The 13,489-nt window shown below is 45.4% G+C and overlaps 1 protein-coding gene across 5 annotated transcripts in view; it reads right to left on the minus strand.

Annotated features, from left to right (window-relative positions):
- Positions 1-13,489, minus strand: part of PSD3 (pleckstrin and Sec7 domain containing 3) — a 576,473-nt gene that overhangs the window by 103,136 nt on the left and 459,848 nt on the right. For all 5 annotated transcript variants that reach the window (XM_088448410.1, XM_088448411.1, XM_088448414.1 and 2 more), the window contains one exon: positions 2,155-2,198. In XM_088448410.1, the coding sequence (XP_088304536.1) occupies positions 2,155-2,198 (44 nt within the window). The remainder of the gene's footprint in view (positions 1-2,154; positions 2,199-13,489) is intronic.

Genomic DNA, 13,489 nt, shown 5'->3' on the forward strand with positions numbered 1-13,489 from the left:
ACGTACGCCTAACGTACGTGCGCCCGCTTGCGAGTGGGTCTGAATGAGGGCCTTAGTCCTTGCACATTCAGATGCATGTTTGTACAACAGGGGAAAGGCAAAAGATGCACACATCATTGTGGCAGTGTCTTACTCAGAATCAGGCCCTTAAAGGGCATGAATCTTAGTAGCACCAAGCAGTATTTGAGCAGCTAAAGATGCTGCAAGTGGGTATCTCAGTTATTCGGATGCACGGATGTACATGTGGGAAGGGCTTATATCAGCATTAGCATAACGTTGCAGATGCAAGACTGTATTGAGGCACTGGCCCACTGTGCACAGTTCCTTATTTCATTCTTAAATCACAACTTTCTGAGTGTTACCATGCATGCTCCATGTGCAGTCTGAACCTTCTGCAGGCATTGCATTTGAACATGAGACAAGGTTCAATTCCTCAATAGCTGCATGCCTGATCTGGCACCATGTAACAGTGACAATTTTGCATACAACCTATTTGATTATGATTTACTGAATATTTACTCATCAGAACCCTTAATCCATGAAATATATTGTGCCAAAGCAATACACTTTAGAAACACAATTGCTGGAAACATCCAATAATCTCTTTCAGTTCTACCATGAAACACCATAAAGCAATACACAGAACACCAACTTTCCAATTTATATGCGTTAGGTGTCACAGCTCATTTAAGAGAACATTTGGATTCTACTAATTAAGTTTTGCCAAGTATTTTCAAGAAGCGGAAGCAATAGAATTAATAAGGCTAGAGGCTTGCATATAAAACAAGCCTAATGCCCTAGGAGGTTTTGTTCCAGAGTTAAAGCCATATCCTATGGCTGCTTATATACCTCTGTTGCTTACAAATCATAAGTGTTACGTTATTGGAAAAAAAAGTTATAATAAAATATAATATTGGCACAAATAAATGTGCAATAGAGCTAGATAAGATTTTAGATTGTAAATTATATACAGTTAATTAGGCTGATGAAAATCTCTATAAAATTCAATCCATCATTCTCATAAATCCTTATCAGTTGATGCAGAAGAAGGTAAAATCCCAATAAAACATAGTCCACCTTGCCTTAAGAGGTAAAAAAAATCCTTACGGACTCTGGGGAAGATTTATCAAAGCTTGGAAAGAAATAAAGTGACGAGAGATAAAGTACCAACCAATCAGCTTCTAACTGTAATTTTTCAAACACAGCCTGTAAAGCAGGGATGGGGAACCTCAGACCCGGGGGCCGTATAAGACCCTCGGAATCATTTGGTCTGGCCCCTCTGAGCTTTTTTCTGCTAATCTCATCTGGCTAGCAGGGTGCCTAGAATGGCACCCTGCAGCCAGAATCTATGCAGCAGTGCTGTCTGGATTGTCCTTAGTTAGGATGCTTCAGATGGTCACACCGCTGCCCTTACAGCTCCCCGGAGCATCCTCAGGATGCTCCAGGCATTAATCACCAGTGATTGTGGCCTTGCCCCTTGTGACATCACACGAAGACGGGTGTGGTCTGCACCAGGCCCGCGAATAATACATATAAAAATGTCCCTCGGCAGAAAAAAGATTCCCGACCCCTGCTGTAAAGTGACAGTTAGGAGCTGATTGGTTGGTACTTTATCTCTCTCCACCTAAGCTCTCTCCAAGCTTTGATAAATCTCCCCCTCTATATTAGCAATTGAACCACTCCTATATATCAATAACAAAAGCCCTATATATTCCATGGAAGGATTTGGAAGACATCTAAAACATTCTTTATCCTACATAAAGTGTCATGCTTTGTCTCTGGTGATTTCTATTTTCACTGATTCAAACACGTCACATTATGCATACCTCCCAGCCATCCCATTTTTGAAGGGACTGTCCACCCGTCTCGCGATTGAGTCATATACCCTGATTTGTGGGGAAGTTGGCAGGTGTTCCCTTGCCTAAAATGGGCGTGTGCCACTCCCATAGGTTATTTTTATATACTAATTGTAGGAACAGTATATTGCTCCTGTCTCTGGAAGCATAATGAGACTGTTATTAGTAATGGACCACAGGGATCTCAGCACTCTCGTAAATGTTATCAATGGAAATAACAGTTTAATTATAAAAGAAAAACAAATCTTTATGGACATAATGTTAATTTTCATTTAATATAGACATAAATTAGACTTACGCTGCCCATTCCAACTTCTCATTCTTGATAGAGTTATACAGAGCCTATAAAAAAAATAGAAAACATTATTAATTATTAAACCTACATTATCTGACTTTAATAAGTACCTGCTTTAATTTCAATGTATTTCCATAACAAAATTTATCATAGGCATTGACTGCTGTATTGTATATTTATATATGTATGTGTCTATTAATTATACAACCAATGCAGAAACAGGGATCCTCAGGAAACTTTTCTATTACAACGCTTTTATTTCTACCATCCGCCTCTGAATATAATGGAGAATATTATACCTGGAAAATGCTAAAATGCAAATATTAAAGAGATGAGCTCAAATGTAATGACCATTGGGAGAAAGCATTTATCAGTTACTGCCCTGGCCATTAAATTAGATTTTTCTCCATCCGTAGGAATGTGCCAGCCTGCTCTTGTCCTTCAGGACTTATGTTAGAGAGGTGTGCATTATGAGAAGCATGTACAATCTATTTATTTAGATGTAAAAGCTTTCAGTCTGCTTGAAACTAACTGCTAGATATTTGCTATAATATATATTGTATGAATTATGCTTCATTGACTTGATTAGGTTGTAACGCGGCACACTGACCCCAATACTCTTATGTTATGTGTAGGCCTATAACAAAATATAAATATATTATGATGAAATGAAAGGCTAACTTTACCCCACAACTTAATCTCTTAGTTTCCACAAAGTATTGACTTTGGTCAGAGTCTGTTTTACTCCATTTGACCCCCTGATTGCCAGGTTCCAGGAGAGGCAGGTAGCAGGCATGGCATGTTCGATAAAGCTTAAGCTAGCCAGGACCTGCTCTCATACGGAGAACCCCACTCACTGTTAACTGTATGTTTGTGCTATGCATAATGTACTCTTGACCCCTTGACTGACTAATATTTTTTCTAAAAATGTCCCCAAAATTGTAGATTTTTTAATGACCAAACTGTGTAAATAAAAACTATTAAAACCTGATTTGTTAATAAACAATGCAGATTTGTTAATAAAATCATACTGAATAAGGGTAAAATAGCTCTTATTTACATTATATGATCGTTTTGAAAAATCAACAATTTTGAGGATATTTGTATATATATATATATATATATATATATATATATATACACACACACACACACACACACACACACACACACACACACACAAATATACACCATAAACTTTTTTTTTTTAACTGTATAATTTTCCTTACACTTCTAGCAGGACTTCACAGTCCTGCAAGAAGATCAGTCAGCAGCAGTGTGTGGGCGATCCTAAGGATAGCACATGACTCTCTCCTGGTTTAGAGGAGAGAGATAGCAGGGGGAGGCGGAGCTGCTGCAGTCAGGATCGCCTATCGCAGCTGCCCCCTGGCAGTGCCTGTAACCGGGAGAGAGAAGGCTCAGGCTGCAGGAAGACTGTTTTCCTGCAGCCATGGGTGGGCGATCCTTTTAGTCATGTGACCACACCAGGCAAGTAGTAAAACTGTGTGTCCATATATGCACTTAGTGTGACTTTTTAACAGACATAAGGCCTGTTTCAGAGCCGGACGCAATTAGCGCTCGCTCGTCCAGAAAATAGGGGTGGCTATTCAAATGAACCGTTCGCTGTTTGTGGTCTGTTCACGCCTCTAGGTCTGAACGAGCGAACAAAACTTGCGGTCGTTTTTTGGGAAACTACGCCCCCTGGCCGCTCGCATCCTACGTCATGTCCGCTATTTATTAGATTAATCGAGTAAATCGACCAGCGTATGAACTGCTCGCTATTTTTGTGGTTGGTTTTTGCTACCACAATTTTGCGAGCAGTTCTGGCTATTAAATAACCCAGTGACGTGGTCAATGACGCTGCTGTTTTAATTATGCACACCCATAAAACGCCCGTTTTGACCTTTAAGCACGCCTGCGATCGGATCTCCACTCCCCGTTTTCAAGCACCTTCCCCTGTTACCACCCACATACGCCTCATTCTGTCACTCAAATTATCAGGCATTCGCTATTTTACAAGCACATGAATTTCGGCCGCACTGACTGGTTCGCGCATGCGTATAACGATCCGTACGCATGCGCAGTTGGGCAAACATCGCTCGGAGCGAACGAGTGGCCGCTTACGAGTGGCTCTGAATCAGGCCCATAGTAAATGCATTGGAGCAATTTTTTTTTTCTGCGTATATCTCACTGCACGTGTCCAGATTGTGTGCGCATAGAGTCGTACAGGAAACGCACAGTCTTAGAAATGTTTTGAAAATGTATTGGGTGTTCCTGGGCAGCGACAGGAAGGTGACTAAGCAGACGCACTGAGATGGTCCATTTTATGGGCGGGTTATGGGAGTGTCTCGGGCATGTCGCTGATAGTGACACATAGATCACGTAGGAGGCTATATTATGATGAGTTTGCACTGTCATAGAGCTGGTGCAAGTATGGATGATGAGAATGATGATGTGAACCAAGCAGTATTTCAGCATCTAGCGACGCTGAGAGTGAGTGTCTCAGTCCTTGCACAATTGGATGAACGGCTGTACACCAGAAAAGGGCTTTGTAGCAGCAATTGCATAAAGCGCAGACATGGACGCGGTTACGCCCGACTCATTTTCAGGCCTAGTAAGAGGAAAAATTGATCATGCAAAGACTACACTGAGTACTAAGTGATCCTGCAAACACTACTCTGATGCGCTAATCTCCAGTTTATGCAACTGCTGGTCAAGGAACTATTCATGCAGAGGGGCGGCTGTCGCACACAGGAAGTGCTATTAAGATTACAGCTGTGGATGCCACTAAAAAAAAATGGAAGGGGTTATTTCAGGGAGGTTACCAGAGCTAAGTTAGTCAGTAATTTAGACTCCCTTTGTTAAGAGCCAGTTTGTAAGTTTATTTTCAGACTTAGCAGAGCCAGGGTGTCCCTTTCTATACACAGTGACAGCAATCTCAATCATGGGAACCGGGAAATAGTATCAGCTGTTAATACCATGGAAGCTGGAAGTCAGGACTGGCTGGGGGAATGAGGGTTATGGATCCTGTTCAACTGATCAAGAAATAAAAGCTACATTGAAGGATTGATTGGACAGCAATCTTCTTTACCCATCCTCATTTCCTGTGCATCTTGTGGATCTGTATGACCACTACAAAGGATCAAATCTGAAATGGATACTTCTGGATTGGCTATAACATGACTGATATTGTACTGTAACCGCTTGTGGGAATCGGTATGAAATACCGATGGTCGAGATGCCGGCTGTCAGCACACAGACAGCGGGGTCCTGATGGTTCAAATCCAGACAGGGGAAAGGTAAATACTGTTCCCATGTCCTATTTACCCCCTAACCCTATTTTCTTGCACCCTAATACTAACTTCCCCTGCATCCGCACCCTAGCCCTCCCGGGAAGTGCCTAAACCTAACCCTCCCCCCTTAGTGCCCTTCCCTAACCCCCCCCCCCGGTGGTGTCTGAATCTAACCCCCCATGTCAAGAGCCTAACCTTAATCTCCCCCCTCCCGCAGCCTAACCCTAATTCCTTCTGGGGTGCCTAAACCCTCCCCCCCCTCCCCCGCGGCTGATACTTACTTTTCCCCGGTCTCCTTACGATCGGGATGCCATCTGGCGGGATCCCGCCGTCGGCATCCACAGTCATGTCAGGATTGTGTCGCCGGTATTCTGTCGGCGATCGGTATTCCAGTGTCGGGGTTCTGGCAGACAGCATCCCGGTTATTGGGATCTTAACCCCCCCCTTGTGTTATGCTACAATTGATATAACACTTTCAAAAAATTATTATATCTCTATTCGTGATTGGTGTTACATAAACTTTAGTATTCTTTATACGGACATTTGCCTCGGGGTGAAAATATGTTCCTGCGTCCATGCTGCTAGAGGTGGGTGATAGGCTGTGAGGTTGCCTAGTAAATTGATGACTTAAGCTGGGTATACGCTAAACGACGTGTGCATCCAGCGATGTAACCAGCGATCCCTCCGCCGATCGTCCGACATATCATGCGGCGGGTACACACAAGACGATCAAGTGCCTGACTGCCCACTATATTGGCCCCTGTCGTATCCCGCTGCATGGGGTTGTCAGTCTCGTCAGGTTGGCCTGCATGTAAGGCCAACCTGATGATGCGGCTGATGACCCCACGGGAGCCCGCACTGCACTACATAGTGGATACACAGTTCATGATTTGTTGTTCCGATCCGTTGGAATCGGGCAAAGCGTTAAAGAAATCTCTAAGTGTGTACCAAGGCTTAGTGCTAAAGCCTTTGAATAAACAAACTCTCCACTGGTTGGTGTGGGGCTGGTAGCCTGTGGGTGTTCCGATATTTGGACAACATATAAAATTACATGTCTTAATACATGTGTAGATTACTGAGGAATTGAGTGATTATCGTAATCTGTGCATGCATCAAGTTTTATTTTCATTATCACTCGCAGTGAGGATTTACAGGCAGTCACCATTTGATGGCAGGGGTGGGACTCAAATGCAGACATATCGTGACTGTTTTCAGGCCATGACTGCGATCCTGTACACAGTAAAAATGGCTCAACCACAGGATTACTCAACGGTCTCAAAATCGACTAATGTGCAACCCATGCTGCGTCTTTGCACACAGTCACTTGGATTTGCAAAGCCACCTGTGGGCGTCTCAATACAAATCCAGGCGGCTGCGACATTTGCATATATTCACATAGCCGATGCATACAAATTCACAGCTGCATTGGCATTAGCGTACATCTCTAAATCAGGCCCCCAGACAGGGGTGTATCTATAATGGGTGCAGGGTGTGCGGGGCACACGGGCCCCTAGGTCCAAGGGGACCCAAACCGCACACCCTGCATATATATGTTTATCTCTCCAGAGTCCCGCGTCAGCGCTGCAAAAATCACCTGGAAAATGTCAACTGTGGCCATTTTCCCAGAGCTTTGCGCAGTAGACTCTGGGAACAGACTAGTGCCCAGAGTCTACTACTGCAGCGCTGCGCTCAGTGTGCTGCCGGCCGCCGGAAAGAGAGGAGGGGGCCTTGGACTGAGATTGCACATGGGCCCCCTCCGCTCTTAATGCGTCCATGCCCTCAGGCAACATATAGGACCACAAAAGTGAATTCACAAGTAAAACTTTTAAAAGATTTTAATTATGTGCTTTATCCTTTTTTATTTGTGGGGAAAAGAGAGGAATGGTTATGGTTGATTCAAATGAAATCTATACATGAAAAAATTATATCGAAGAAATATATAGCTTCTAAGAAATATCCATCATAAGGTCAATTTATTTTTAATAGCTTGCAATTAAAGCAAGAAACGGTGAGATGGTTCTCCAAAGCCTTACTGCTTAACCCAAACGGATATAGTCTAGCACAATATAGTAATGTCAAATCTTGTAATGATAAAATATGACTGTAATTTAGGAAAAAATAAACTGGTTCATGATGAAAAAGATAATAACTAAATACATTTAAGGCCTGATTCAGAGATGGACGCAAAGGTGATTACGCACGCAACTGAGCGATTGTTTGCCACTACGCATGCGTATAAGCTGCGCTGCACGTGCTCAGCGATTGCCCTCGCACATAGGAATCTACCGCAGAGTGAGTGACAGGTTGCCAGCGTTTGGGGGTGGTGACGGGGGGAGGTCAGAGAAACGCAGGCATGATTGTCCATTTAAACACCATTACATTACATAAATTAGCCCCTGCCATTGCATACGCAGCTTTGTGTGTCTAAAGAGACCCCAAGGCCGCCAATGGGCGCAGCTGCGATTTTGTACACAACTCAGCTGCAAATGCACTAGCGGCCATCTCTGAATCAGGTCAATAGAACATGTGGTCTATACTGTACAATTGTGGCATTTTACAAGTAAATGTAACTTACAGAAACATAACTATATTTTATAGCTTTTTCTAAGGAGTTGTATGTCATAATATATACGTTATTATACATGGAATATACACCTCCTGTTTATAAATCTAACTGTTAGCCAAAGTGGCTAGTAACATCACAGGGAAAAAAGCCACAGTGATATCACTTACTCACTGCTATGGCCATCTCTAACGGCTATATTGTAGACCATTCTGAGCACCCCTTTTATGTGCAGCTCAGCAGCCAGCAAGACCACGGCACATCGCGGAGCACACAGCAGCCATGTCTGTACAGGGTAGTCTAGTGTGCAGCACACTGCCACGCAGAACCGTCAGAAAGGAGAGGTGGAGGAGCACGATTCCAAGTGCAGCAGCAGTAGGAGCCAAGGAGGTTCACCTGACAATGGAGACAGCAGCTGCCGGCCTGCCCCAGCACCAACTAGATCCTTTGGGAGGTGAGAGCTTATTTTAGAAATGAGGAAAACAGTGATTGGGGACAATAATATGGGTATTTGTTGTGGGATGTGGGGAGGCTCAGTGTGGTGTTTGTTGTGGGATGTGGAGAGGGTCAGTGTGGTGTTTGTTGTGGGATGTGGAGAGGGTCAGTGTGGTGTTTGTTGTGGGATGTGGGGAGGGTTAGGTAGTGTTTGTTGTGGGATGTGGGGAGGGTCAGTGTGGTGTTTGTTGTGGGATGTGGGGAGGGTCAGTGTGGTGTTTGTTGTGGGATATGGGGAGGGTCATTGTGGTATTTGTTGTAGGATGTAGGGAGGTTCAGTGTGGTATTTGTTGTGGGATGTGGGGAGGGTCAGTGTGGTATTTGTTGTGGGATGTGGGGAGGGTCAGTGTGGTATTTGTTGTGGGATGTGGGGAGGGTCAGTGTGATGTTTGTTGTGGGATGTGGGGAGGGTCAGTGTGGTGTTTGTTGTGGGATGTGGGGAGGGTCAGTGTGGTATTTGTTGTGGGATGTGGGAGGGTTAGGTGGTGTTTGTTGTGGGATGTGGGGAGGGTCAGTGTGGTGTTTGTTGTGGGATGTGGGGAGGGTTAGGTAGTGTTTGTTGTGGGATGTGGGGAGGGTCAGTGTGGTATTTGTTGTGGGTTGTGGGGAGGGTCAGTGTGGTATTTGTTGTGGGATGTGGGGAGGGTCAGTGTGGTATTTGTTGTGGGATGTGGGGAGGGTCAGTGTGGTGTTTGTTGTGGGATGTGGGGAGGGTCAGTGTGGTATTTGTTGTGGGATGTGGGAGGGTTAGGTGGTGTTTGTTGTGGGATGTGGGGAGGGTCAGTGTGGTATTTGTTGTGGGATGTGGGGAGGGTCAGTGTGGTATTTGTTGTGGGATGTGGGGAGGGTCAGTGTGGTATTTGTTGTGGGATGTGGGAGGGTTAGGTGGTGTTTGTTGTGGGATGTGGGGAGGGACAGTGTGGTATTTGTTGGGGGATGTGGGGAGGGTTAGGTGGTGTTTGTTGTGGGATGTGGGGAGGATCAGTGTGGTGTTTGTTGTGGGATGTGGGGAGGGTTAGGTGGTGTTTGTTGTGGGATGTGGGGAGGGTCAGTGTGGTTTGCTTTGGGATGTGGGAAGGGTTAGGTGGTGTTTGTTGCGGGATGTGGGGAGGGTTAGGTGGTGTTTGTTGTGGGATGTGGGGAGGGTCAGTGTGGTATTTGTTGTAGGATGTGGAGAGGGTTAGTGTGGTATTTGTTGTGGGATGTGTGGAGGGTCAGTGTGGTATTTGTTGTGGGATGTGGGGAGGGCTAGGTGGTGTTTGTTGTGGGATGTGGGGAGGGTTAGTTGGTGTTTGTTGTGGGATGTGGGGAGGGTTAGGTGGTGTTTGTTGTGGGATGTGGGGAGGATCAGTGTGGTGTTTGTTGTGGGATGTGGGGAGGGTTAGGTAGTGTTTGTTGTGGGATGTGGGGAGGGTCAGTGTGGTGTTTGTTGTTGGATGTGGGGAGGGTTAGGTAGTGTTTGTTGTGGGATGTGGGGAGGCTCAGTGTGGTTTGCTTTGGGATGTGGGAAGGGTTAGGTGGTGTTTGTTGCGGGATGTGGGGAGGGTTAGGTGGTGTTTGTTGTGGGATGTGGGGAGGGTCAGTGTGGTATTTGTTGTAGGATGTGGAGAGGGTTAGTGTGGTATTTGTTGTGGGATGTGTGGAGGGTCAGTGTGGTATTTGTTGTGGGATGTGGGGAGGGCTAGGTGGTGTTTGTTGTGGGATGTGGGGAGGGTTAGTTGGTGTTTGTTGTGGGATGTGGGAGGGTTAGGTGGTGTTTGTTGTGGGATGTGGGGAGGGTCAGTGTGGTATTTGTTGTGGGTTGTGGGGAGGGTCAGTGTGGTATTTGTTGTGGGATGTTGGGAGGGTCAGTGTGGTATTTGTTGTGGGATGTGGGGAGGGTCAGTGTGGTGTTTGTTGTGGGATGTGGGGAGGGTCAGTGTGGTATTTGTTGTGGGATGTGGGAGGGTTAGGTGGTGTTTGTTGTGGGATGTGGGGAGGGTCAGTGTGGTATTTGTTGTGGGATGTGGGGAGGGTCAGTGTGGTATTTGTTGTGGGATGTGGGGAGGGTCAGTGTGGTATTTGTTGTGGGATGTGGGAGGGTTAGGTGGTGTTTGTTGTGGGATGTGGGGAGGGTCAGTGTGGTATTTGTTGGGGGATGTGGGGAGGGTTAGGTGGTGTTTGTTGTGGGATGTGGGGAGGATCAGTGTGGTGTTTGTTGTGGGATGTGGGGAGGGTTAGGTGGTGTTTGTTGTGGGATGTGGGGAGGGTCAGTGTGGTATTTGTTGTGGGATGTGGGGAGGGTCAGTGTGGTATTTGTTGTGGGAGGGTTAGGTGGTGTTTGTTGTGGGATGTGGGGAGGGTCAGTGTGGTATTTGTTGTAGGATGTGGAGAGGGTTAGTGTGGTATTTGTTGTGGGATGTGGGGAGGGTCAGTGTGGTATTTGTTGTGGGATGTGGGGAGGGCTAGGTGGTGTTTGTTGTGGGATGTGGGGAGGGTTAGTTGGTGTTTGTTGTGGGATGTGGGGAGGGTTAGGTGGTGTTTGTTGTGGGATGTGGGGAGGATCAGTGTGGTGTTTGTTGTGGGATGTGGGGAGGGTTAGGTAGTGCTTGTTGTGGGATGTGGGGAGGGTCAGTGTGGTGTTTGTTGTGGGATGTGGGGAGGGTTAGGTAGTGTTTGTTGTGGGATGTGGGGAGGCTCAGTGTGGTATTTGTTGTGGGATGTGGGGAGGGTTAGTGTGGTATTTGTTGTGGGATGTGGGGAGGGTTAGTGTGGTATTTGTTGTGGGATGTGTGGAGGGTTAGTGTAGTATTTGTTATGGCATGTGGAGGTCAAAGTTGCATGTGGTGGTCTGAGTGGTTTGTGGAGGCATGTGCGGCGGCGGCACATGAGATGGTAAAAGTGGCATGTGGAGACACGTAAGGTGGTCAAAGTGGTATTTGTTCTTGCCTATGTCAGCCTCTCAGCACTTTTCTTGCCTATGCCAGCATTCATGTCAGCTTTTCTGCCCATCCTCTGTGCCAGCCTTTCTGCCCTTCCTCTGCCCATACTCTGTCTGCACCAGCCTCTCTGCCCATACTCTGTCTACACCAGCCTCTCTTCCCTTCATCTGTGCAAGCCTCTTTTCCCATCCTCTGTCTATGCTAGCCTCTATGGCCATCCTCTATCAGCGCCAGCCTATCTGTCCATCCTCTGTTTTCACCAGCCTCTCTGCCCATCCCCGTCTTTGCCAGCGTCTCTGCCCATCCTGTCTGCGTCAGCCTCTCTGTGCATCCTTTGTCTGCACCTGCCTTTCTGCCCATCCGTTGATAGTGCCAGCCTGTCTTCCCACTGTCTCTCTCCGTCATCCTCTCCCCGTCAGCCTCTCTCTCCTGTCGCCCACTCCCTCTCTCTGTCACTTCCTGCCTCTCACTGTCACCCATTGCCTCTCCCCATCACCCTCTCTCTGTCACTCTCTGCCTCTCCCCTTCCCCTTACTTCTCCTCGTCACCCTCTCCATTTCTCCCTCTCTGTCACCACCCTCCTGTCCCCAGTGTCACCCACTGGCTCTCCCCAGTTTCACCCAATGCCTGCCATGCCACCCATTACCTCACCCTAGTGTCACACACTGCCTTTGCAGTAGGTGACACTAGGGAAAGGCAGTGTGTGACACTAGATAGAGGCAGTGGATGCAATATGTGAAAGACCGTGGGTGACACTGGGAAGAGGCAGTGGGTGGCATGTAAATTCATAGTTTGCAAGGCGCAAATTTATAGTTTGGAGGCCGCAATTTATAGTTTGCAGAGGGGCACCGAACACCCTAGCACTGGTCCTGCAGTAACCTCTGTGGCAGCGGTAGTTCTGCTACTGTATACGCAATTGGGAATGAATACTTCTCATAGATTGTGAAGTATTCATTACACTCAGTAATGTAGTAATACACAACAAAGGCCATTATCCACTGAGATTTCTGTAAAAAAATATTTGTGTAATTATACTAATACTCAACCAGGTGGTTTCCTGTAGATTCGTAGAAATGTGTGTATTACAAGGAATAATGTACTGCTTACTATAATTTATTACCATTAGAAGTCTTCTTATAATATACCTATACTTAACAGTAAGGGTTACATTGGCAATATATTATCTATAGTTCTAAACCTTAATAACAATACATTATCCAAACATTTTAAGGACAAACATTCATGTTCAGTAGCCAGTATAAAAAACATCATAGGCATCAGAAAGATAGAAGGTAACTGGAGGGTCAGAGAGTCTGACATATTTCTGGCTAAGGCAGAAATGAGAACGATATATGACCTGAAGACTCTAGAACCATTTGGCCGGAATAGTGACTTCAAACTTAAGTGGTTTTTATAATAACTCACTACCCCTATGGTTCGCATCTGTCCCATTATTACCAGCCAACCTACCTAAATATAAACATATTTTTTTCATCTTATTTATTAAACCACATTGTGATCAAGTTGAGTACATAATAATATGCTATTCTGTACCTTTTAGCCCCTTTTTAGTCCTTTTATCACATTGTGATTATTGTGTTATATGTACATATAGGCCATCTCTCTGGTTCAAATTAGTCCATTTTAACATTTTATATAAATGATAATTTTACAGAAACACATATTTTAGACAGTCCTTGTAATATGATTATGTTGTTTTTAATGTGAATTATGGTTGATTATAACGTGTATTATTTTTTGATGTTTATGATGCTATTATTATCATTAATTATGGCACATATGCACTTATTTTAAGATCAGGATGTCTACACATACACATGAGCGACAGGCTTGCTTGCTTGATAGTATTTCCGTCACCAGTAGTAGACAACATGGCAGGCTCACTTCCGGCCTGAGTCACAGGATGCTCTTACACGCGATACCACTGCCGCGACAGCCATGGTACCTGATGTGACGCACTTCCGGCTAGCTTCCAGCGGTAGGAGCTTGTGTTCCATAGTTGGAATGCACGTCCGGCAATTAAGTGTGGCACAGGCTATTCCATT

This window comes from Taudactylus pleione, unplaced genomic scaffold (genome assembly GCF_031769625.1).
Source record: "Taudactylus pleione unplaced genomic scaffold, aTauple2 ptg000454l, whole genome shotgun sequence".
Classification (NCBI taxonomy): domain Eukaryota; kingdom Metazoa; phylum Chordata; class Amphibia; order Anura; family Myobatrachidae; genus Taudactylus; species Taudactylus pleione.